Consider the following 26,571-nt stretch of genomic DNA (forward strand, 5'->3'; position numbering starts at 1 on the left):
AAAATAATAAATACATTTAAAATGTCATATTATGGCTATGTACAGTGTTGTAACAATGTGCAAATAGTTAACGTACAAAGGGGAAAATAAATAACATAAATATTGGTTGTATTTACACTGGTGTTTGTTCTTCACTGGTTGCCCTTTTCTTGTGGCAACAGGTCACAAATCTTGCTGCTGTGATGGCACACTGTGGTATTTCACCCAGTAGATATGGGTTTGTTTTCAAATTCTTTGTGGATCTGTGTAATCTGAGGGAAATATGTGTCTCTATGGTCATACATTTGTCAGGAGGTTAGGAAGTGCAGCTCAGTTTCCACCTCATTTTGTGGGCAGTGTGCACATAGCCTGTCTTCTCTTGAGAGCCAGGTCTGCTTACGGTGGCCTTTTTCAATAGCAAGGCTATGCTCACTGAGTCTGTACACAGTCAAAGCTTTCCTTAAGTTTGGGTCAGTCACAGTGGTCAGGTATTCTGCCACTGTGTACTCTCTGTTTAGGGCCAAATAGCATTCTAATTTTCTCTGTTTTTTGTGAATTCTTTCCAATGTGTCAAGTAATTATCTTTTTGTTTTTCATGATTTGGTTGGGTCTAATTGTGTTGCTGTCTTGGGGGTCTGTTTGTGAACAAATTCCCAGGACCAGCTTGCTCAAGGGACTCGTCTCCAGATAGATGCCATCTATCTCTCTGTAGGTGATGGCTTTTCTGGATTTTGATAATTATCGGGCATCGGCCTAATTCTGCTCTGCATACATTATTTGGTGTTTTATGTTGTACACGGAGGATATTTTTTCAGAATTCTGCATGCAGTCTCTCAATTTGGTGTTTGTCCCATTTTATGAATTCTTGGTTGGTGAGCAGACCCCAGACCTCACAACCATAAAGGGCAATGGGTTCTATAACTGATTCAAGTATTTTTTTCCCAGATCCTAATTGGTATGTTGAATTTTATGTTCCTTTTGATGACATAGAAGGCCCTTCTTGCCTTGTCTATCAGATCGTTCACAGCTTTGTGGAAGTTACCTGTGGTGCTGATGTTTAGGCCAAGGTACAGTGGGGGAAAAAAGTATTTGATCCCCTGCTGATTTTGTACGTTTGCCCACTGACAAAGAAAGGATCAGTCTATAATTTTAATGGTAGGTTTATTTGAACAGTGAGAGACAGAATAACAACAAAAATATCCAGAAAAACGCATGTCAAAAATGTTACAAATTGATTTGCATTTTAATGAGGGAAATAAGTATTTGACCCCCTCTCAATCAGAAAGATTTCTGGCTCCCAGGTGTCTTTTATACAGGTAACGAGCTGAGATTAGGAGCACACTCTAGTGCTCCTAACCATAGCTTGTTACCTGTAAAAAAGACACCTGTCCACAGAAGCAATCAATCAATCAGATTCCAATCTCTCCACCATGGCCAAGACCAAAGAGCTCTCCAAGGATGTCAGGGACAAGATTGTAGACCTACACAAGGCTGGAATGAGCTACAAGACCATCGCCAAGCAGCTTGGTAAGAAGGTGACAACATTTGGTGTGATTATTCGCAAATGGAAGAAACACAAAAGAACTGTCAATATCCCTCGGCCTGGGGCTCCATGCAAGATCTCACCGCGTGGAGTTGCAATGATCATGAGAACGGTGAGGAATCAGCCCAGAACTACACGGGAGGATCTTGTCAATGATCTCAAGGCAGCTGGGACCATTGTCACCAAGAAAACAATTGGTAACACACTACGCCGAGAAGGACTGAAATCCAGCAGCGCCCGCAAGGTCCCACTGTTCAAGAATACATATACAGGCCCGTCTGAAGTCTGCCAATGAACATCTGAATGACTCAGAGGACAACTGGTGAAAGTGTTGTGGTCAGATGAGACCAAAATGGAGCTCTTTGACATCAACTCAACTCGCCGTGTTTGGAGGAGGAGGAATGCTGCCTATTACCCCAAGAACACCATCTCCACCGTCAAACATGGAGGTGGAAACATTATGCTTTGGGGGTGTTTTTCTGCTAAGGGGACAGGACAACTTCACCGCATCAAAGGGACGATGGATGGGGCAATGGACCATCAATCTTGGGTGAGAACCTCCTTCCCTCAGCCAGGGCATTGAAAATGGGTCGTGGATGGGTATTCCAGCATGACAATGACCCAAAATACACGGCCAAGGCAACAAAGGAGTGGCTCAAGAAGAAGCACATTAAGGTCCTGGAGTGGCCTAGCTAGTCTCCAGACCTTAATCCCATAGAAAATCTGTGGAGGGAGCTGAAGGGTTCGAGTTGCCAAACGTCAGCCTCGAAACCTTAATGACTTGGAGAAGATCTGCAAAGAGGAGTGGGACAAAATCCCTCCTGAGATCTGTGCAAACCTGGTGGCCAACTACAAGGAACGTCTGACCTCTGTGAATGCCAACAAGGGTTTTGCCACCAAGTACTAAGTCATGTTTTGCAGAGGGGTCAAATACTTATTTCCCTCATTAAAATGCAAATCATTTTATCACTTTTTTGACATGCGTTTTTCTGGATTTTTTTGTTATTCTGTCTCTCACTGTTCAAATAAACCTAGTATTAAAATGATAGACAGATCATTTCTTTGTAAGTGGGCAAATGTACAAAATCAGCAGGGGATCAAGTACTTTTTCCCCCACTGTATGTATAGTTTTTTTTGTGTGCTCTAGGGCAACGGTGTCTAGATGGAATTTGTGGTCCTGGTGACTGGACCTTTTTTGGAACACCATTATTTTGGTCTTACTGAGATTAACTGGCAGGGCCCAGATCTGGCAGAATCTGTGCAGAATACCAAGGTGCTGCTGTAAGCCCTCCTTGGTTGGGGACAGAAGCACAAGATCATCAGCAAACAGGAGACATTTGACTTTAGATTCTAGTAGGGTGAGGCCGGATGCTGCAGCCTGTTCTAGTGCCCTTGCCAATTCATTGATATATGTATATATATTGAAGAGGGTGAGGCTTAAGCTGCATCCCTGTCTCACCCCACGGTTTTGTGGAAATAAATGTTTTTTTTGCCAATTTTGACCGCAGACTTGTTGTTTATGTACATGGATCTAATAATGTTGTATGTTTTTTCCCCCAACACCACTTTCCATCAATTTGTGTATTAGACCCTCATGCCATATTGAGTCGAAGGCTTTTTTGAAATCAACAAAGCATGAGAAGACTTTGCCTTTGTTTTGGTTTGTTTATTGTGCAGGGTGAATATGTGGTATGCCATACGATAATTTGGTAAAAGACAAGTTGACATTTGCTCAGTACATTGTTTTAACTGAGGAAATGTACAAGTCTGCTGTTAATGATAATGCAGAGGATTTTCCCAAGTTGACTCATATCCCACGGTAGTTATTGGGGTCAAATTTGTCTCCACTTTTTCGGATTGGGGTGATCAGTCCTTGGTTCCAAATATTGGGGAAGATGCCAGAGCTAAGGATGATGTTAAAGAGTTTAAGTATAGCCAATTGGAATTTGTTATCCGTATATTTTATAATTTCATTGAGTATAGCATCAACACCACAGGCCTTTTTGGGTTGGAGGGTTTTTATTTTGTCCTGTAGTTCATTGAAGGTAATTGGAGAATCCAGTGGGTTCTGGTAGTCTTTTTAATAGTTGATTCTAAGATTTGTATATGTTTTTGCTGTTTGTTTGATGTCATAGAGCCAAAAAGATTGGAGAAGTGGTTTACCCATACATCTCCATTTTGGATAGAGGAAGTTGTCTAAAAGGGATTGAATTTGTTTTTGCCTAATTGTTTTTTGCCAGGTTTCCACACTACATTCCTTCCAGCTATAGCATTTCTTAATATTACTCAGTTCCTTTGGATTTGATGCCTCAAGATTGAGTATTGCTCTGTTCAAGTAGACTGTGATTTTGCTCTGAGAGACTCTGGGTTGAGGTCAGTGGTAAAGTAGTCGACAGTACTACTGCCAAGAGATGAGCTATGGGTTTACCTACCATAGGAGTCCCCTCGAAGCCTATCATTGACTACAGTTGAAGTCGGAGGTTTACATACACCTTAGCCAAATACATTAAACTCTGTTTTTCACCATTCCTGACATTTAATCTGAGTAAAAATTCCCTGTCTTAAATCAGTTAGGATCACCACTTTATTTTAAGAATGAAATGTCAGAATAATAGAGAGAATTATTTATTTCAACTTTTATTTCTTTCATCAGATTCCTAGTGGGTCAGAAGTTTACATACACTCAATTAGTATTTGGTAGCATTGCCTTTAAATTGTTTAACTTGGGTGAAACGTTTCTGGTAGTCTTCCACAAGCTTCCCACAATAAGTTGGGTAATTTTTGGCCCATTCCTCCTGACAGAGCTGGTGTAACTGAGTCAGGTTTGTAGGCCTCCTTGCTCGCACACACTTTTTCTGTTCTGCCCACACATTTTCTATAGGATTGAGGTCAGGGCTTTGTGATGGCCACTCCAATACCTTGACTTTGTTGTCCTTAAGCCATTTTGCCACAACTTTGGAAGCATGCTTGGGGTCATTGTCCATTTGGAAGACTCATTTGCGACCAAGCTTTAACTTCCTGACTGATGTCTTGAGATGTTGCTTCAATAAATCCAAATCATTTTCCTCCCTCATGATGCCATCTATTTTGTGAAGTGCACCAGTCCCTCCTGCAGCAAAGCACCCCCACAGCATGATGCTGCCACCCCTACGTTTCACGGTTGGGATGGTGTTCTTCAGCTTGCAAGCGTCCCCCTTTTTCCACAAACATAACAATGGTCATTATGGACAAACAGTTCTATTTTTGTTTCATCAGACCAGAGGACATGTCTCCAAAAAGTACGATTTTTGTCCCCATGTGCAGTTGCAAACCGTAGTCTGGCTTTTTTATGGCGGTTTTGGAGCAGTGGCTTCTTCCTTGCTGAGCGGCCTTTCAGGTTATGTCGATATAGGACTTGTTTTATAGTGGATATAGATACTTCTTTACCTGTTTCCTCCAGCATCTTCACAAGGTCCTTTGCTGTTGTTCTCGGATTGATTTGCACTTTTCACACCAAAGTATGTTCATCTCTAGGAGACAGAATGCATCTCCTTCCTGAGCAGTATGATGGCTGCGTGGTCCCATGGTGTTTATACTTGCGTACTATTGTTTGTACAGATGAACGTGGTGCCTTCAGGCGTTTGGAAATTGCCACCCAAGGATGAACCAGACTTGTGGAGGGCTACAATTTTTTTTCTGAGGTCTTGGCTGATTTCTTTTGATTTCCCATGATGTCAAGCAAAGAGGCACGGAGTTTGAAGGTAGGCCTTGAAATACATCCACAGGTACACCTCCAATTAACTCAAATGATGTCAATTAGCTTATCAGAAGCTTCTAAAGCCATTACATAATTTTCTGGAATTTTCCAATCTGTTTAAAGGCACAGTCAACTTAGTGTACATAAACTTCTTACCAACTGGAATTGTGATACAGTGAAATAATCTGTCTGTAAACAATTGTTGGAAATTTCCTTGTGTCATGCACAAAGTAGATGTCCTAACCTACTTGCCAAAGCAATAGTTTGTTAACCTCTCTGGGCTAGGTGGGACGTTTGCGTCCCACCCTAGTCAACAGCCAGTGGAATCGCGTGGCGCGAAATACAAATACCTCAAAAATGCTATAACTTCAACTTCTCAAACATATGACTATTTTACACCATTTTAAAGACAAGACTCTCGTTAATCTAACCACATTGTCCGATTTCAAAAAGGCTTTACAGCGAAAGCAAAACATTAGATTATATCAGGAGAGTACCCTGCCAAAAATAATCACACAGCCATTTTCAAAGCAAGTATATATGTCCAAAAAACCAAAACCACAGCTAAATTCAGCACTAACCTTTGATGATCTTCATCAGATGACACTCCTAGGACATTATGTTATACAATACATGCATGTTTTGTTCAAACAAGTTCATATTTATATAAAAAAACAGCTTTTTACATTAGCATGTGATGTTCAGAACTAGCATACCCACCGAAAACTTCTGGTGAATTTACTAAATTACTCATGATAAACGTTGACAAAATACATAAATTATTTTAAGAATTATAGATACAGAACTCCTTTATGCAAACGCTATGTCAGATTTTAAAATAGCTTTTTGGCGAAAGCACATTTTGCAATATTCTGAGTACATAGCTCGGCCATCACAGGCTAGCTAATTTGACACCCACCAAGTTTGGGGCTCACTAAACTCATAATTACTATTAGAAAAATTGGATTACCTTTGCTGTTCTTCGTCAGAATGCACTCCCAGGACTTCTACTTCAACAACAAATGTTGTTTTGGTTCCAAATAATCCATAGTTATATCCAAATACCTCCGTTTTGTTTGTGCGTTCAGGTCACTATCCGAAGGGTAACGCGCGAGCGCATTTCGTGACAAAAAATGTCTAAATATTCCATTACCGTACTTAGAAGCATGTCAAACGCTGTTTAAAATCAATTTTTATGCGATTTTTCTCGTAAAATAGTGATAATATTCCAACCGGGCAACGTTGTATTCATTCAAAGGCTGAAAGAAAAAAATTGAGAAGTCTCGTGACCTCGCATCTCAGTCTCACTGTCCTCAGGCTGACCACTTACAAACTCTGCTGCTGTACTTTGCCCAGAGACAGCCGACACCCCATTCCACTTTCTGGCAGCTTTAGAGAGCCAATGGAAGCCTTAGAAAGTGTCACGTTACAGCACAGATGCTGTATTTTTGATAGAGATGCAACAGAAGGACAACAAATTGTCAGACAGGGCACTTCCTGTATGGAATCTTCTCAGGTTTTGGCCTGCCATATGAGTTCTGTTATACTCAGACACCATTCAAACAGTTTTAGAAACTTTAGAGTGTTTTATATCCAAATCTACTAATTATATGCATATTCTCGTTTCTGGGCAAGAGTAGTAACCAGTTTAAATCGGGTATGTTTTTTTATCTGGCCGTGAAAATACTGCCCCCTAGCCCCAACAAGTTAACAAGAAATTTGTGGAGTGGTTTAAAACGAGTTTTAATGACTCCAACCTAAGTGTATGTAAACTTCCGACTTCAACTGTACATACACAGCGTGCGACAGAGCTGCAGGAGTTGTGACCAGTTTTTGTTGGTTATGTTGTCATAGTTGTGCCTAGAGGGGCATATGGGGGAGGGAATGCTGTAACCTCCTGGCAGGTGTTTGTCCCCCTGTGTGCTGAGGGTGTCAGGTTCTTGTCCAGTTCTGGCATTTAGGTAGCCACAGACTAGTACATGTCCCTGGACCTGGAAATGATTGATTTCCCCCTCCAGGATGGAGAAGCTGTCTTCATTAAGGTATGGGGATTCTAGTTGGGGGATATAGGTAGCACACAGGAGGACATTCTTCTCTGTTAAGATAATTTCCTTTTGAATTTCTTGCCAAATGTAAAATGTTCCTGTTTTGATTAATTTAATTGACTGAGTTAGGTCTGCTCTATACCAAATTAGCATACCCCTTGAGTCCCTTCCCTGTTTCACACCTGGCAGTTTGGTGGATGGGACTACCAGCTCTCTGTAACCTAGAGGGCAAGCAGTGTGTCCGTCTCCTCTATACCGTGTTTCTTGTAGGATGACAATGTCTGTATTTCCGATTTCTTTGGTGAAGTCCAGATTCCTGCTCTTTAGGCCAAAGGCAGCTGACCTCAGGCCTTGGATATTCCAGGATGAGATAGTGAAGGCTTTGTGTTCCATAAAGTGTCCAATGTTGTTAGTCGTGTGGTTTGGCCTCAGACCAGTAAGTGTGAGCAGAGCCTGCTGAGCATCTGGTGCATGCCATTGGCTTGGGCTAGTGTAAGAGTGGGGGTTGGGCCTGTTTGCCTGCTCACGGCCAGGGAATTTGTGTGACTCTAATGTTGAGGCCCTCTGCTGGAGTGGGGGGCATGGGGTGGGCTGGAGGGGCATAGGTCTGATCTAAGGGGGCCTAAATGGGGTATGGGCATGGTTAACTTGGGGGGGGGGGGGTGGCTGGTGGTGGTGGTTTTCTCGGCGTGAGTCCTCTATGTGTAGGTCCGGGGGGGGGTTGTCTCGCTGGTCTGGGCAGGGTGTCTAATCTGTTGCTCCTGTGTGAAGTTTTGGGGCTGCGTTTGAGAGTGGTGTCCTTTAGGGTCCAGGCGAAGGTGGGCACTGCTGCCTTGTATAGGTGGACCTGGTCATAAAGGCTGTTCAAGTCCAGGGTGGAGTGGTGGGCCAGGTAAACCTTTGGTTTTGAGGCACAGTCATGGGAAATACTTGCATTTTACCAACTGTATGGTATCAGGGTGGAAGTATTTTCATTGTAGCAGGGTGGATATAACCACTTGCGCGTTGGGGAAAGTAGAAGAAGCTTTTTAAATCACTCCCTTGAGTGCTGTGGCCACCCTTTCCTGCTGTGCTCTCAGGTCGTTTGTGCCTGTGTGTATTATTATGTGGCTAGGTGAACCTAGTTGGTCCTCAGACAGAAGGTCTAGGGCACGTGTTTGGACACCAGAGTTTAGACACTCTTGTATATATTCTCCGTTTGAGTCCATAAGGAGCACATTCTGTGTCTTGTGTATGTCCTCAGTGGGTGTGGGGGGGTTGTCAGGAGGGCTGACAGGGGGGGTGACAGGGGGGGTGCTCAGAGGGGGTGAGATCCCCTGGGCTTGGGGTTCTTCATTTGTCTGTCCCGCTGTGTTGTCGACGTGGTCTGGGTTGGAATGTTGTGGTGTTGAGACTTTTGTCGGGAGCTGAGGTGGGCTGTTCTGCCGGCTTCTATGCGTGGGTGGCCACCTCTCTAATGGGTTGTTCTCTGTCACACGCCATCCCCCTCTCCCTCTCCTCCAGCAATCTGATCCTCTCCTCTAGTGCTCTGTTCTCCTGCTCTTTCTCCTGTTGATGGTGTCTCACCACAGTCCAGAGTGCAGATATGTCTCTCTCCAGGTCTAGTTAAGGGGGTGGTGTTGTGCTGGACTGTTGTCTGGGTCTGGTTAAGGGGGTGTTGTTGTGCTGGACTGTTGTCTGGGTCTAGTTAAGGGGGTGGTGTTGTGCTGGACTGTTGTCTGGGTCTGTGCTGACTGGAGTGTAATCACCTGCTGTTCCAGCTCCACCTGTCTTACCTCCAGCTGGGTGAATTTATCCTTCATTTCAATGAGGGAGTAGTACTCTGTGCTGGGAGGTTGACTTTCCGCTTGGGGTTGCTCGTCTGTGGGGTTATATAATGAAGAGGTCTTGGGGTTGGTGGTCTGTGGGGTTATATAATGAAGAGGTCTTGGGGTTGCTCGTCTGTGGGGTTATATAATGAAGAGGTCTTGGGGTTGCTCGTCTGTGGGGTTATATAATGAAGAGGTCTTGGGGTTGCTGGTCTGTGGGGTTATATAATGAAGAGGTCTTGGGGTTGCTCGTCTGTGGGGTTATATAATGAAGAGGTCTTGGGGTTGCTGGTCTGTGGGGTTATATAATGAAGAGGTCTTGGGGTTGCTCGTCTGTGGGGTTATATAATGAAGAGGTCTTGGGGTTGCTCGTCTGTGGGGTTATATAATGAAGAGGTCTTGGGGTTGCTCGTCTGTGGGGTTATATAATGAAGAGGTCTTGGGGTTGCTCGTCTGTGGGGTTATATAATGAAGAGGTCTTGGGGTTGCTCGTCTGTGGGGTTATATAATGAAGAGGTCTTGGGGTTGCTCGTCTGTGGGGTTATATAATGAAGAGGTCTTGGGGTTGCTCGTCTGTGGGGTTATATAATGAAGAGGTCTTGGGGTTGCTCGTCTGTGGGGTTATATAATGAAGAGGTCTTGGGGTTGCTCGTCTGTGGGGTTATATAATGAAGAGGTCTTGGGGTTGCTCGTCTGTGGGGTTATATAATGAAGAGGTCTTGGGGTTGCTGGTCTGTGGGGTTATATAATGAAGAGGTCTTGGGGTTGCTCGTCTGTGGGGTTATATAATGAAGAGGTCTTGGGGTTGCTCGTCTGTGGGGTTATATAATGAAGAGGTCTTGGGGTTGCTCGTCTGTGGGGTTATATAATGAAGAGGTCTTGGGGTTGCTCGTCTGTGGGGTTATATAATGAAGAGGTCTGGTCTGACCCGCTTGGGTCGGGGTATCTTTCTCGAAAGAGAGAGCTTCTCCTGCTGGAATATTTCTTTGATTAGGTGAAAGTCCAGCTGAAACTGTTTGTGGCTGCCCTGTATCAATACTGTTCTAGACTTATAGAGGTTTATATTAGCTGACTCAGAGTCCTCGTTGTCTAGTATCCTGAGTTTCCACCCATCGGTAACACCCCCCCCCCCAACAGAGGGGTAGTGTGTTAATATAGCGCTGTGCCACTCCAGGGGATGGTCTGTATGGAAGATACAGTTGCTTATGTTCCCATTTTTCTAATAGTTAGCAAAAAGTGTCTCTTGATTTTCCATACAGAGCTTAATTCTGTACTCTTTTCTTGTCTTATTATTCTTTACATACAGAGGGTACTGTATTGTAATGACCTCTGAACAGCGGGATGTGCATCCAAAGCCTCTCCATTTGGTTGGGGCTCTCCTGCCACTGTTGGGCTCAAGGGCTTTGACACCTCTCATTTCACACGTCAGTGCTAATTGAAGTTGTATCTCTTTGTCCTAGCAAGCTTGGTAGCCTTAGCATTCAGTCCTTATAAAGTAAAATATATCATTGTAATGTATTTTTTTCTTCTTGGCTTTTGAAAGTGAAAAATAGCTTCAGACTAAGCATTACTCACTCAGTTCCAGGTTGGATAGTGTTTTCAGGTTTCTGTTTGTTTGACAGAGCATTTGCTGTATAGCTTGGGAATAATAATCCTTGGGTGTAGGAAGCATTCCAGGTAATTCTAGGTAATTCCGTTCAAAATCAGGTTGTAGGTTTGGAGTTTTGATTTGGAGTGAAGGTTATGTTGTTTACGGTAGAATCCTGTATATGTCCAAGTTTGTCTTGTCTATTTTTTTAAAACATGCTAAAAAATGTGGGAGCTCATCTGCTCATGACCTCTGTCTCTCTCTGTCTCTATCTGTCTCTCTCTCTGTTTGCCGCTGTCTCCCTCCCTCTCTCTCAGTCTCTAACTGTCTCAGTCTCTATCTCTCTCAGTCTCTAACTGTCTCAGTCTCTATCTGTCTCAGTCTCTATCTGTCTCAGTCTCTATCTGTCTCAGTCTCTATCTGTCTCAGTCTCTATCTGTCTCAGTCTCTATCTGTCTCAGTCTCTATCTGTCTCAGTCTCTATCTGTCTCGGTCTCTACCTATCTCTGTCTGTCTGTCTGTCTGTCTGTCTGTCTGTCTGTCTGTCTGTCTGTCTGTCTGTCTGTCTGTCTGTCTGTCTGTCTGTCTGTCTGTCTGTCTGTCTGTCTGTCTCCCTCTCTCATAGAGGGGACAATAGAGATAATAGAATCTACCCAGTACTCACTCTTTCTCTCTGTCTCCCTCTCTCTCTGTCTCCCTCTCGGTCTCTATCTCTCCCGGTCTCTATCTCTCTCGGTCTCTGTCTGTCTCCCTCTCTGTCTGTCTGTCTGTCTGTCTGTCTGTCTGTCTGTCTGTCTGTCTGTCTGTCTGTCTGTCTGTCTGTCTGTCTGTCTGTCTGTCTGTCTGTCTGTCTGTCTGTCTGTCTGTCTGTCTGTCTGTCTGTCTGTCTGTCTGTCTGTCTCCCTCTCACCCCCCCTCTCCCTCTCTCATAGAGGGGGACAATAGAGATAATAGAATATACCCAGTACTCACTCTTTCTCCCTCTCACTCAGCAGTTTCCCCTCTCTCTCTGTCTCTGTCAATTCAATTTGCTTTATTGGCATGACGTAACAATGTACAGATTGCCAAAGCTTACTTTGGATATTTACAATATTAAAATAATAAGAATCAAAATTGTCAATGGGACAACAGTAACAACAATAACCAAGTGTCAAAATAACTATACATTGTACAATAACCATAGAGGACATGTGCAGGTTGGTTGGTCTGTCAGACACTGTCCCTCATCTTATGGCAGGCAGCAATGTAGTGTGCTGCCAACCCACAGCTCTCTGTGTCCTCCCTCAACAGGACGGGTAGCCTATCCTCATCAGAGAGGTCTTTGAAACCTTGAATAAGGGTGTCAAATTTGGGGAAATGAAACTAATTGTTTTATATTTTTGACATTTTGTCAGGAAATGCAGCTCTGTCTCAGGTTCTGCTGTTGTGCGGTGGTTGCACAGCCTTTCCTCTCTCTCTCTCTCTCTCTCTCTCTCTCTCTCTCTCTCTCTCTCTCTCTCTCTCTCTCTCTCTCTCTCTCTCTCTCATATCCTCTAAGTACCACAAGGAGACCAACAATCCAGTCCGCTTCTATGGGTTGAATATTAATGCTACTTACCTGTACATTATATCAAAGTAAAAAGAGGCACTTTAACATTGAGTCATTTTCATCAGGCAGCCTTAACATTTTAAATGGCCCTGTGCTGGGAATGCATCATCTTTAATGACCCTCTTCTCTATAATCTTAGCAGAGGCACATTAGCTGCAATGAATAGACTAGTGGAACATCATTTATCCCTGTTGCTCCTGTTTTAGTACCTTTAATGTACCCAGCAAGTCAATTTGATTAACTTAAACGTAACGTCCATTCGTTTCTAGTAAATGATTTCTGTCTGTGGCTAGGTAATGTTTGTCTTTCTCCTGCTGGTATTAAAACTCCTTGCTAATGTTAATTGCGGTCCATCTGGATTGAAGAGATTGCACATCCATACCGGAACTGAAGTGTGTGTGTGTGTGTGTGTGTTCCCCTCCCAGTCATGGCCAGTGTGCGCTGTGCGCTGCACAGGAGAGTGTGAATAATGGATGTTTGTCGAGATCTCTGGAGGCTGTGTGTGTGTCTCTCACCTACCACACACACTCCTACCTCAGCCCTCACACACTCCCAGCGCTTTTGTTTCAGGGTGGTGAGTTTAATTCTCGTGTATATGCAGACTCTCCCACTCTCTCTCTCTCTCTCTCTCTCTCTCTCTCTCTCTCTCTCCTCTGCAGAGAGCAACCTATCTTCAGTACGAGGGCCCATGTCTTCCAGATCGACCCCACCACCAAGAAGAACTGGGTTCCCACCAGTAAACACGCCGTCACAGTCTCCTACTTCTACGACAGCACGCGCAACGTCTACCGCATCATCAGCCTCGACGGCTCCAAGGTGTGTGTGTGTGTGTGTGTGTGTGTGGTTAAAGATTTGTAAAAGGAAGGGGAAGATATTAGAGGTTGCACATGGTTCCCCTCTCAGCAAAGGTGATTTTTATGGGGAGCGAATTAGAGGTGGCACCAGGCTGGCTGGGCTGGTGCCACCTCAGGCTCTGGGCTGGTAGAACTATAGATCAGTTAGAATCAATCATGGATTGATTTACGTGAAACATGTGCTTGTGTACTGTACTCCCTCTTCCCCCTCACAAACATTTAATCGTCCCCTCACCCAGAGACACGGACAGAACCAGAAATTGAGCTGCAGTCTCACTCAACACACACACCCTACATTTCCCACCAGTGTGTGTGTGTGTGTTTCCATGGCCAACGGTAGCAGCGGCAGTAGCAGCAGAGCCCGTGGTTGGTAATGGCGTGGGGGCGTTGTGGCCTGTTATGTTCTGTACGTCATAACAACGATTATTTTTGTCTTCAGAGGGGTGCAGGGGGGGAGGAACTATTTCAGCACCGCAACGGTTATGTAATGCTCTCCACACACACACACACACACACACACACACACACACACACACACACACACACACACACAGAGTCCTCTGCTTCTCTCTCCACTGCTGTGTATGTGACCCTTGGTGCTGTGGAGCTACTGTAGCTAGCTAGCGAGTGGGTGAACTCAACTGTGGGGTTACCGTTACTGTGCTGTGCTGTGTTAAGCTTGAAACAGCAGGGAGAGGGTGGGGTGCACTGTGGCGCTGGCTACCTGCCTGCCGCTCTAGGACACGCTCGTCATTAACATCAACACAGCCCACTGTAAGACACGCATAGACAAACACAGAACTTCACACACACACAACTTTCCATGGAAAGTACATACAGCAGTCGCTTTATCCTGGCGCCAGGCCCGGTTCTAAAGGGGCAGTTGAAATGGGCTTTCTTCCATTGGAATTATATCGAATTCAGCTTATATCATGCTATACCGCAATAAACATAACGTTCACATGCAGAGACTCTGAGACCATTGAGTGCTTTTTGACGTGACAGGTTGGCGCGAAATCTGTAGCCTATCTCCGCTGCGCTGTATCAGCACGGTGGACAGCGCCCTACACATTAAAGCGAGGCCGTTATTAATGAATATAGGCTACAAGATGGATAGGCTGTTTGTAATAGGTGAATTACCCTATGTGAATGCAGCCGTACACACCGCTGCCTTACGAAAATAATGCAAACTAAATGCAGAAAGTAGTAGCCCACATATTCATGCACGCCAACAAAAACACTGAGTAGCAGTTTAGCTACGAATAACGCCAGCCAATCAAAAACACTAGCAGTTTGGCTTCGAATAACGCCAGCCAATCAAAAACACTGAGTAGCAGTTTGGCTTCGAATAACGCCAGCCAATCAAAAACACTAGCAGTTTGGCTTCGAATAACGCTAGCCAATCAAAAACACGTTTCCAATACGTGAAGTTCTATTTACAACCACAAAAAACAATATGTTAACAAGAAAACCATCATAGAATGTATCTATTTCTATGATGAACCAACCTGATATGTAGCTATACCCAGGGGTGTCATTTGGCTAAGGAAGTCATTTTGCCATTCCGTACCCTGGCTATGCCACCTAGATCTCTATAAAAACCAAGCAGCTACATAGAACAAAAATATAATCGCAACATGTAAAGTGTTGGTCCCATGTTTCGTGAGATTGACAGAGTGTGTGGCGTCGTGTGGGCGAGCGGTCTGCTGATATCAACGTTGTGAACAGAGTGCCCCATGGTGGCAGTAGAGTTATGGTATGGGCAGGCATAGGCTACGGACAATGAACCCAATTGCATTTTATCGATGGCAGTTTGAAGGCACAGAGATACCGTGACGAGATCCTGAGGCCCATTGTCGTGCCATTCATCCGCTGCCATCACCTCTTGTTTCAACATGATAATGCACGGCCCCATGTCACAAGAATCTGTACACAATTCCTGGAAGCTGAAAATGTCCCAGTTCTTCCATGTCCTGCATACTCACCAGACATGTCACCCATTTAGCATGTTTGGAATGCTCTGGATTGACGTCTACGACAACACGTTCCAGTTCCCGCCAATATCCAGAAACTTCGCACAGCCATTGAAGAGCAGTGGGACAACATTCTACACGCTACAATCAACATCCAGGTCAACTCTATGAGAAGGATATGTGTTGCGTTGCATGAGGCAAATGGTGGTCACACCAGATACTGACTGGTGTTCTGATCCACGCCTCTACCTTTTTTTAAAGATATCTGTTACCAACAGATACATATCTGTATTCCCAGTCATGTGAAATTAGGGCCTAATGAATTTATTTCAATTGACTTATGTCCTCCGTATGAACTGTAACTCAGTAAAATCTTTGAATTTGTTGCATGTTGCGTTTTTATGTTTTTGTTCAGTCTCGATTGTCTCTTACATTTTCAGAAGAGTTGCAGCCTCCTTGAAGCTCTGGAACTTCCTGAGTAATCGATCATTCCATTCTCCCCAAAATCTTCTTGTAAGATCCCCCTCAAATGCCAGTTGGATTAGTTGAGCTTTCCTCGGGTGAAGCATGCTTCTTCTGTACTGACTGAACACATTTGTCAAAGTGGATAAGTGAGTTCTCGCATGTAGCTGTGGCCCAGAGAATCATTGCAGGATATCAAGTGGGGTCCATTTCTCCTCATTGGAGAAGGAGTGAGCGATTTCAGTCTGCAAAAACTGGCAAGCGACACTAAACTCAGCTTCCACCAAATCAGTTTTGCTTAGATCCAGCAGGGGTTTCACTTTTTTCACATCTAGAAAGTCATGGCTCTCTGGGTCAAGGGCACACAAGCCCTCCATCAGTTGGCTGTTGCTTTTGCTGAATCATTCGGACATTTCACCAATGACAGTATCCAACGAGCTGAAGAACACTTTTACACTCAGTCTCTTCTCCTCTGTCCTGCTGGCCTACTGTACTGTCCAACACACATTGCTGGAGATTTGTACTTACATAACGTCGTCGTTTGCTTGGAGCTGGTGGTGAGTCAGTGCCACTTGGCACTGCACTGTGCCCAAATGGCTTGGAACTCGCTGTCACACCTCAGCTTCTCAATGCTCTCCAATGCACTGCGGACCACTTTGACTCCAGTGGAAAGATCTGTTGCTTTTGCCTGGAGTCATTTGTTTGGAGGATCAAGAAGACTGAGGATTCTGTGCACCATGGTGGCTGTAAACTTAAAGCCAGGGTTCCGTCACCGCCTTCAGAAGTCCTTTAGCCTCGAGTCTTACTGCTGTGTTGTATGCACACGGGTATTCGATGTCAACTTCACAATGCTGTCGCAAGTTTTAAAAACCACTGACACTGTAGCCAGGTGTCCCCTCCTCCCTTGGGTTTGTTTGGATACTTTGGCGAAGACAATTTCTGATATCCATCGTGGCAGTGGCAGATTAGCTGATTCGAGCTAGCTAAATAGGCTAAGGCTGATAACACTAAAGCTTTTTACTGCTAGCTAAGAAGCTATCTAAAATCTGTAGGCGTGAGGCAGAGTGGAGTGAAGCATCTTCAACGGTAAACTTTACCCCACCCTCGCCCTCTCCCTCACCCCTCTCCCCATTCAATGGGGATGTGACACACACACACACACACACACACACACACACACACACACACACACACACACACACACACACACACACACACACAGACAGACAGCCAGACTTTCCATCTGACACAGATAGCTAATTTATATTCAGTCGTTACTGTTGCTGTAGGCAACCATCCAGGATACAAGCCCACTCATCTTAGACAAATGGGCTTCTACATAAAATGATCAGCATTGCTTTTGTGACTCATAGAACTCTTCTTCCTTTCCCAGGCAATCATCAACAGCACCATCACCCCCAACATGACCTTCACCAAGACCTCCCAGAAGTTTGGCCAGTGGGCCGACAGCCGAGCCAACACCGTCTACGGTCTAGGCTTCTCCTCAGAGAACAACCTGCTCAAGGTACACACAACTAGCACACGTTTGATTTGCCATGTGCACACAGTTTACAGCCGGTCTAAAAGGTGTGGCAAAATGCTTGTGTGCTAGCTCCCTCAGAATTGCATTACAATAAGCAATAATCAATATCAATAATAGTCAATTCAAATACGAAAATAAGTCATAGAAGAGGTATTATGCAAATGAATAGCCTGATATGTACACAATATGATATACAGAATAGGTAGCACATTCACTATGTCAAGTACTGTAATTACAATATAGGGGATAGTGGGGTAAGTTGAGCCATCCTTGTTTCTAGGAAACGATACGCAAAATGAATCGTTTGACCAAATATTTAGGAAGAGGTCATTTCATGGAGTCTGTGAAGGAAGAAACCTCTTGGGAAAAGTGGTAAGCAAGTTAGGTCCTAAACCTTTCTATATCTATCTGGGGCGACTGTTAGAGATATTTGGAACCCTACTCCACTATTTAATTATATTTAGTCCTACCTCAGGTCAAAAATGGGACACCACCACTTAACACACCCTGTAACTCTTCTGATGTCAAGTCTTGCACACCCAAATACCTCTTTGCAGCTGCCACCACAACCTACATTTTCTGCGACTTACGTTCCATCCCTGCAGTTCAGTTGATAACCATTGCTATAAATGCTAAAACTCCAATCTTACTGAAACATACAGTACGAGTCAAAAGTTTGGACACACCTACTCATTCAAGGATTTTCTTTATTTTCACTATTTTCTACATTGTAGAATAAAAGTGAAGACATCAACACTATGAAATAACACATATGGAATCATGTAGTAACCAAAAAAGGTGTTAAAGTAATCATAATATATTTTATATTTGAGATTATTCAAAGTAGCCAACTTTTGCCTTGATGACAGCTTTGCACACTCTTGGCATTCTCTCAAACAGCTTCACCTGGAATGCTTTTCCAACAGTCTTGAAGGAGTTCCCACATATGCTGAGCACTTGTTGGCTGCTTTTCCTTCACCCTGTGGTCCAACTCATCCCAAACCGTCTCAATTGGGTTGAGGTCAGGTGATTGTGGAGGCCAAGTCATCTGATGCAGCACTCCATCACTCTCCTTCTTGGTCAAATAGCCCTTACACAGCCTGGAGGTGTGTTGGATCATTGTCCTGTTGAAAAACAAATGGTAGTCCTACTAAGCGCAAACCAGATGGGATGGCGTATCGCTGCAGAATGCTGTGGTAGCCATGCTGGTTGTGTGCCTTGAATTCTAAATTAATCACTGACAGTGTCACCAGCATAGCACCTCCACACCATCACACCACCTCCTCCATGCTTCACGGTGGGAATCATACAGGCAGAGATCATCCGTTCACTTACTCTGCATCTCACAAAGACACGGCAGTTGGAACCAAAAACCTAATTTGGACTCATCAGACCAAAGGACAGATTTCCACCGGTCTAATGTCCATTGCTCGTGTTTCCTGGCCCAAGCAAGTCTCTTCTTATTATTGGTGTCCTTTAGTAGGGGTTTCTTTGCAGCAATTCGACCATGAAGGCCTGATTCATGCAGTCTCGTCTGAACAGTTGATGTTGAGATGTGTCTGTTATTTGAACTCTGTAAAGCATTTATTTGGGCTGCAATTTCTGAGGCTGGTAACTCTAATGAACTTATCCTCTGCAGCAGAGGTAACTTTGGGTCTTCCTTTCCTGTGGCAGTCCTCATGAGAGCCAGTTTCATCATAGCGCTTGATGGTTTTTGCGACTGAAATGTTCGGCTTTGACTGACCTTCATTTCTTAAAGTAATGATGGACTGTCGTTTCTCTTTCTCTGAGCTGGTCTTGCCATAATTTGGACTTGGTCTTTTACCAAATAGGGCTATCTTCTGTATACCACCCCTACCTTCTCACAACACAACTGATTGGCTCAAACGCATTACTACATGATTTCATATGTGTTATTTCATAGTTTTGATGTCTTCACTATTATTTTACAATGTAGAAAATAGTCAAAATAAAGAAAAACCATGGAATGAGTAGGTGTGTACAAACTTTTGACTGGCGCTGTATATTACTTGTTGGCCTATCCCTCTGGACTGGTACAGATCTACTACTCACACCACTCTCAGGATCCCTCCCCCTTGACCCATCTTCCTCTACTTTCTTCACTGCCTCAGCATATGACAACTTCTGCACTACTCAAACCCTGGAAACCTCAACCTGCCACTCTCGCACTGGACATTTCTGATCCCCAGCCCCATGGGCACCCCTACAATTAACACATACCACTACTTTACCCAATGCTACACATTCCTTTGTCTCATGCGCTTCTGCACACTTCTCACACCTAGGAACCTCCCTCATACACACTGCTGCTACATGCCCGTAAGCTTGACACCTGTAACAATGTAATATATTCGGCACAAAAGCTCGTACAGGATAACTTAAATATCCTAACATCACTTCGTCAGGCAATGAATCAAAACTCAAAAGAGCAGACAACAACTCTTCTGTTCCACCACTCACGCCACCCTGTCTGCGTCTCACCAAACGACGAGCATCACAAACACCGGGCTGCTTCGTCTTGATGTTCTTCTTTATCAAAAGCTTCAGAGACACTTTTCCATTTCAAACAAGCGCGCTCTTTCCACCGTCTCACTTCATGCGCTTGATACCCGCCACCGTAAATTATGTATGTCTATGCTTTATACAATTTAGGCACCTGATCTGAGCCAAAGGGGAGACTAGGCATCTACCATGCCACCACTATCAAATTAGGGGGGGAGGCAATGTAGCCTATGTTTTTTGTCCCCCCACTTTGGTGCTGAAATCACCCACTAATTAACTTGCCATTTTTTGCAGATTAAGTGTTTGAGCTAGTAATGTATCAATATTTATTGTTTACAAATTAGCTATGTACATTTTTGGATTTCACCCCCATCTCAAAATCTAATGGTTTTGACTTGTTTGGATGTTTTTTAGTGAGCTTCTTTTTTCCTCCCACTTTGGCCATGCGGTTAGTGATGGGAAGTCCGTCTCTTTTTACTGACTCAAATCTTTGACTCGTTCAGACAAAAGAACAAATCTTTCGACTAATTTCACTCTGTTGTGTCAGTAATGCCCAGAGCATGCAGGACCCTCTACAAGCGAACGATTAGATGAAAACTTGAAAGTGTCATGATTCTACAAGCCTCTTGTTCACGTCGTTCACCATATGGGGCTTATTGGAGCGGTCATTCGAGACTAAGACTTGTAAAAGTGTGCTTTAAACAATGTACATTTCTTGATTGCTAGGCATACAAATACAATTATCTCTTGACACATTTTAAACGAGGTCTAGTTGTGGCCTCAACCGGACTAGATTGTGAGCGACTCATGGCTGAATACATTGCTTGACTGCCGTGAGGGTGGTAAGTGCAATATTGTTTTGCGAACTGCAGCACCCCAAACGATTCGTTTTCAAGTTTGTTTAGCAGAGGCTGTGTATGTTTTGGTTCTACAAAGCTGTGTCTATATGTATATATGTCATATATGACAGCCTGTTGGTGGTTGGAGCACGTCTCTGCAGCCGCTGAGCCAGAGGAGCATGTATCAATCCTGCGACAGCAGTGGTTCCCAACCTTTTAATAGTCCTGTACCCCTTCAAACATTCAACCTCCAGCTGCGTACCCCCTCTAGCACCAGGGTCGGCGCACTCTCAAATGTTGTTTTTTGCCATCATTGTAAGCCTGCCACACACTTTAACCATATCTACATGTACATACTACCTCAATCAGCCTGACTAACCGGTGTCTGTATGTAGCCTCGCTACTTTTATAGCCTCGCTACTGTATATAGCCTGTCTTTTTACTGTTGTTTTATTTCTTTACCTACCTATTGTTCACCTAATACCTTTTTTGCACTATTGGTAAGAGCCTGTAAGTAAGCATTTCACTGTAAGTTGTATTCGGCGCACGTGACAAATAAACTTTGACTTGACACACACACACACACACACACACCTGTATGATACACTCATTCTTATGTTTTAATAAGTGTGAGTTTTTGTCACAACCCGGCTGGTGGGAAGTGACAAAGAGCTCTTACAGGACCAGGGCACAAATAATAATATAATAATCAATAATTTTGCTCTTTTATTTAACCGTCTTACATATAAAACCTTATTTGTTCATCGGAAATTGTGAATAACTCACCACAGGTTAATGAGAAGGGTGTGCTTGAAAGGATGCACATAACTCTGCAATGTTGGGTTGTATTGGAGAGAGTCTGTCTTAAATCATTTTCCACCCACAGTCTGTGCCTGTATTTAGTTTTCATGCTAGTGAGGGCCAAGAATCCACTCTCACATAGGTACGTGGTTGCAAAGGGCATCAGTGTCTTAACAGCGAGATTTGCCAAGGCAGGATTCTCTGAGCGCAGCCCAATCCAGAAATCTGGCAGTGGCTATTTTCACAGAGCTGCTTGTTGCAATTTCGATGAGGCTCTCTTGTTCAGATATCGGTAAGTGGACTGGAGGCAGGGCATGACAGGGATAACAAATCCAGTTTGTGTCATCCGTTTTCGGGAAAGTACCTGCGTAATTGTGCACTCAACTCACTCAGGTGCTTCGCTATACAATGATGGAAAGATCTGTGTGTTGTCCTTGTTACTGCAGACCGAGAAGAGCTCCAACTTCTTAATCATAGCCTCAATTTTGTCCCGCACGTTGAATATAGTTGCGGAGAGTCCCTGTAATCCTAGATTCAGATCATTTAGGCGAGAAAAAACATCACCCAGATATGCCAGTCGTGTGAGAAACTCTTTATCGTGCAAGCGGTCAGACAAGTGAAAATTATGGTCAGTAAAGAAAAGTTTAAGCTCGTCTCTCAATAAAAAATAAAAAAAACGTGCCAATACTTTGCCCCTTGATAACCAGCGCACTTCTGTATTTTATTTTTAATTTTTTCAGAGGGTGGATCAGCTTTAATATTACAGATAGATTGTTGCTTCCATCAATGTAATTGTCTGCATCATTTCCAATCCCCCATATATTTTTGTGGTAAATATATACACTGCTCAAAAAAATAAAGGGAACACTTAAACAACACATCCTAGATCTGAATGAAAGAAATAATCTTATTAAATACTTTTTTCTTTACATAGTTGAATGTGCTGACAACAAAATCACACAAAAATAATCAATGGAAATCCAAGTTATCAACCCATGGAGGTCTGGATTTGGAGTCACACTCAAAATGAAAGTGGAAAACCACACTACAGGCTGATCCAACTTTGATGTAATGTCCTTAAAACAAGTCAAAATGAGGCTCAGTAGTGTGTGTGGCCTCCACGTGCCTGTATGACCTCCCTACAATGCCTGGGCATGCTCCTGATGAGGTGGCGGATGGTCTCCTGAGGGATCTCCTCCCAGACCTGGACTAAAGCATCCGCCAACTCCTGGACAGTCTGTGGTGCAACGTGGCGTTGGTGGATGGAGCGAGACATGATGTCCCAGATGTGCTCAATTGGATTCAGGTCTGGGGAACAGGCGGGCCAGTCCATAGCATCAATGCCTTCCTCTTGCAGGAACTGCTGACACACTCCAGCCACATGAGGTCTAGCATTGTCTTGCATTAGGAGGAACCCAGGGCCAACCGCACCAGCATATGGTCTCACAAGGGGTCTGAGGATCTCATCTCGGTACCTAATGGCAGTCAGGCTACCTCTGGCGAGCACATGGAGGGCTGTGCGTCCCCCCAAAGAAATGTCACCCCACACCATGACTGACCCACCGCCAAACCGGTCATGCTGGAGGATGTTGCAGGCAGCAGAACGTTCTCCACGGTGTCTCCAGACTCTGTCATGTCTGTCACGTGCTCAGTGTGAACCTGCTTTCATCTGTGAAGAGCACAGGGCGCCAGTGGCGAATTTTCCAATCTTGGTGTTCTCTGGCAAATGCCAAACGTCCTGCACGGTGTTGGGCTGTAAGCACAACCCCCACCTGTGGACGTCGGGCCCTCATACCACCCTCATGGAGTCTGTTTCTGACTGTTTGAGCAGACACATGCACATTTGTGGCCTGCTGGAGGTCATTTTGCAGGGCTCTGGCAGTGCTCCTCCTGCTCCTCCTTGCACAAAGGCGGAGGTTGCGGTCCTGCTGCTGGGTTGTTGCCCTCCTACGGCCTCCTCCACGTCTCCTGATGTACTGGCCTGTCTCCTGGTAGCGCCTCCATGCTCTGGACACTACGCTGACAGACACAGCAAACCTTCTTGCCACAGGTCGCATTGATGTGCCATCCTGGATGAGCTGCACTACCTGAGCCACTTGTGTGGGTTGTAGACTCCGTCTCGTGCTACCACTAGAGTAAAAGCACCGCCAGCATTCAAAAGTGACCAAAACATCAGCCAGGAAGCATAGGAACTGAGAAGTGGTCTGTGGTCTCCACCTGCAGAACCACTCCTTTATTGGGGGTGTCTTGCTTATTGCCTATAATTTCCACCTGTTGTCTATTCCATTTGCACAACAGCATGTGAAATTTATTGTCAATCAGTGTTGCTTCCTAAGTGGACAGTTTGATTTCACAGAAGTGTGATTGACTTGGAGTTACATTGTGTTGTTTAAGTGTTCCCTTTATTTTTTTGAGCAGTGTATATATTTACCCCAAAATATATTTACCCCAAAAATGTATGGGGGATTGGAAATATATATATATATATACAGCGTTGTGTGAGATATTCAGTTTCTTGCCAATTTCTCGCACGGAATAGCCTTAATTTCTCAGAACAAGAATAGACTTTCGAGTTTCAGAAGAAAGTTATTTGTTTCTGGCCATTTTGAGCCTGCAATCGAACCCACAAATGCTGATGCTCCGGATACTCAACTAGTCTAAAGAAGGACAGTTTTATTGCGTCTTTAATAGCACAACAGGTTTCAGCTGTGCTAACATAATTGCTTTCTAATGATCAATTAGACTTTTAAAATTATTAAACTTGGATTAGGTAACACAACGTGCCGTTGGAACACAGGAGTGATGAATGCTGGTAATGGGCCTCTGTACACCTATGTAGATATTCCATAAAAAAAATCTGCTGTTTCCAGCTACAATAGTCATTTACAACATTAACCATATCTATATACTGTATTTCTGATCAATTTGATATTATTTTAATGGGCCAAAAATGTGCTTTTCTTTCGAAAACAAGGACATTTCTAAGTGACCCCAAACTTTTGAACGGTGGTGCATATACATAAACATACATACATACATACATACATACACACTTTTCTTTAGAATATACCTTTATTATTCCCCACAAACCCTACCACCCCTCCCCTAATTGGAGTAAACTAATAAACAATAATACTTAGGCTTCTACCTTCAGTTTATACATACTATACACATTTTACAGAAACAATCTATTTTACAATAGTTACATTTTGTTTGTTTTTAGTCCTGGCCTTCCTCTATTTCTTATGGCCATCCAGTTAGATTTTTATTTGTAACTGTGCTTTTTTACAAAATTTCTGAACCTATAAACATTTTACAGACCCTGTATGTTTTACATTGGTTATCTTGTTGTTATTAGTCCCACCCTTCAGCTCTATTCAACCCCTCCCATCTATCTCTTAACACCATCCATTTTGGATTTCTATTTGCCATATATTTTACAACTGTACTGTGATGCTTCACAAAAATACTGAACCTTTCTATTCTCATAGCTTCTACAGGTTGTAAATTAAAGATAAACAGTTTTGCTAAAATAATTATTATAATATTGATCAATTGACTATGACTTTTCAAATCACCCAGTATTGCTATCTGCAGCGTTAGTTCTAGGTAAATGTTGCAATTCTTCAGCCATTCCTGGACCTGTGACCAAAAACGAGTTGCATATGGACAGTACCAAAATAAATGATCTAATGACTCTGCCTCCTCACAGCAAAATCTGCAGAGCTGGGAAGGTTGTATCCCCCATATATATATATAACATTCTATTGGTTGCAAGAATTTTGAAGAATAATTTAAATTGAAAAATTCTAAGTTTTGAATCCAGTGTCGTTTTGCATGTCAATTCATAATCCATGTGCCATGGAATGGGTGCATTAAAAATCTCTTCCCAACTATTTTGCAACTTGTATGGCACAGCGGTCAATTTTTTTGGTCCTTAAATGAAATTGGTATATTTTTATTTATCACAATTTCCTTTAACCATTTTTGGTCTTTAATGCAGGGCCGACAGACACGTTCCTTTCTTTTTCCCCCTTCCACTTGTCTCTTCCATTTTTGTGGTAATGCTGCAATTAGTTGGTTGTAATTTTTGGTAGAGCAGACATTTCCATATGTCTGTGTTAGCTCTGTGTGACATACCTCCACCAGTCCTATTTATGATATTATTTACAAAGAATATACCTTTTTTATCTAATTGTTTTTTTTAATCAATTAGTATATTTGAGTTTAACCACAATATTTGTTGTATTATTTGTTCTGTATTTTCAGGTGGATTAAACTGAAATTGCAACCAACTTTCTAAGGCTTGTTTAAAAAAAATAATGATATTTTTTAGATTTAATTTTCAGATAACTGAAAGTGAGCAGTTGTAATCTGAATAAAGGGAAAAAGGCCATTATTGAACATGGGGTGAGACATTCTTACTAATTTACTAGAGAACCATTTCAGATTTAAGTATGACTTTTGTATGACTGATGCCTTTTAGTGAGAGGTCTAATGCTTTAATATTTAATTATTTCTGCCCTTCGAATTCATATTCGTTATATAAATAGGCCCTTTTAATTTTGTCTGGCTTTCCATCCGAAATAAAATTTAATATTTTTTTGTTCATATAATTTAAAAAGCAGGTCACTAAGTGTAGGCAAAACCATAAGCAAATAGGTAAACTGTGATATGACTAAAGAGTTAATCAGGGTGATTTTTCCACAAATAGACAGGTATTTTCCTTTTAATGGTAGCAAGATCTTATCTATTTTTGCTAATTTTCTATTACAATTTATTGGAGTGAGATCATTTCTTTCCTTCGGGATATGTATACCGAGTATGTCCACATCCCCGTCAGAACATTGTATTGGTAAACTACACGGTAATGTAAAAGTTGCATTTTTTTGTGACCCAATACGTGATATAGTACACTTATCATAATTTAGTTTTAATCCAGAGAGGTTAGAAAAAGTATCTAGATCCTCTGAGGCTGTGGAGGGATTCTAATTGTGGTTTTAAAAGAAAACATGAATCACCAGCGTACAATGAAACCTTTTTGTTTTTAAGCCCTGGATTTCTAATCCCTTAATAGTATTGTTGGATCAAATTTTAGCAGCTAACATTTCGATGGCAATAATAAATAGATATACCGATAGTGGACAACCTTGTTTTACTCCTCTTGACAGTTAAAAACTTTCTGAGATGTAGCCATTATTTACTATTTTACACCTAGGGTTACTATACATAACTTTAACCCATTTTATAAGAGATTCTCCAAAATTGAAATATTCCAGGCATTTATAT

General features: G+C 43.0%; 1 protein-coding gene across 3 annotated transcripts in view; it reads left to right on the plus strand.

The window, feature by feature from the left end:
• LOC106563047 (homer protein homolog 1) overlaps nt 1–26,571 on the plus strand; it is an 84,360-nt gene that overhangs the window by 31,618 nt on the left and 26,171 nt on the right. For all 3 annotated transcript variants that reach the window (XM_014128265.2, XM_014128264.2, XM_014128266.2), the window contains exons 2-3: nt 12,947–13,103; nt 16,970–17,101. In XM_014128265.2, coding sequence (XP_013983740.1) covers nt 12,947–13,103; nt 16,970–17,101 — 289 coding nt within the window. The remainder of the gene's footprint in view (nt 1–12,946; nt 13,104–16,969; nt 17,102–26,571) is intronic.

The sequence above is a fragment of the Salmo salar genome, chromosome ssa11 (assembly GCF_905237065.1).
Source record: "Salmo salar chromosome ssa11, Ssal_v3.1, whole genome shotgun sequence".
Classification (NCBI taxonomy): domain Eukaryota; kingdom Metazoa; phylum Chordata; class Actinopteri; order Salmoniformes; family Salmonidae; genus Salmo; species Salmo salar.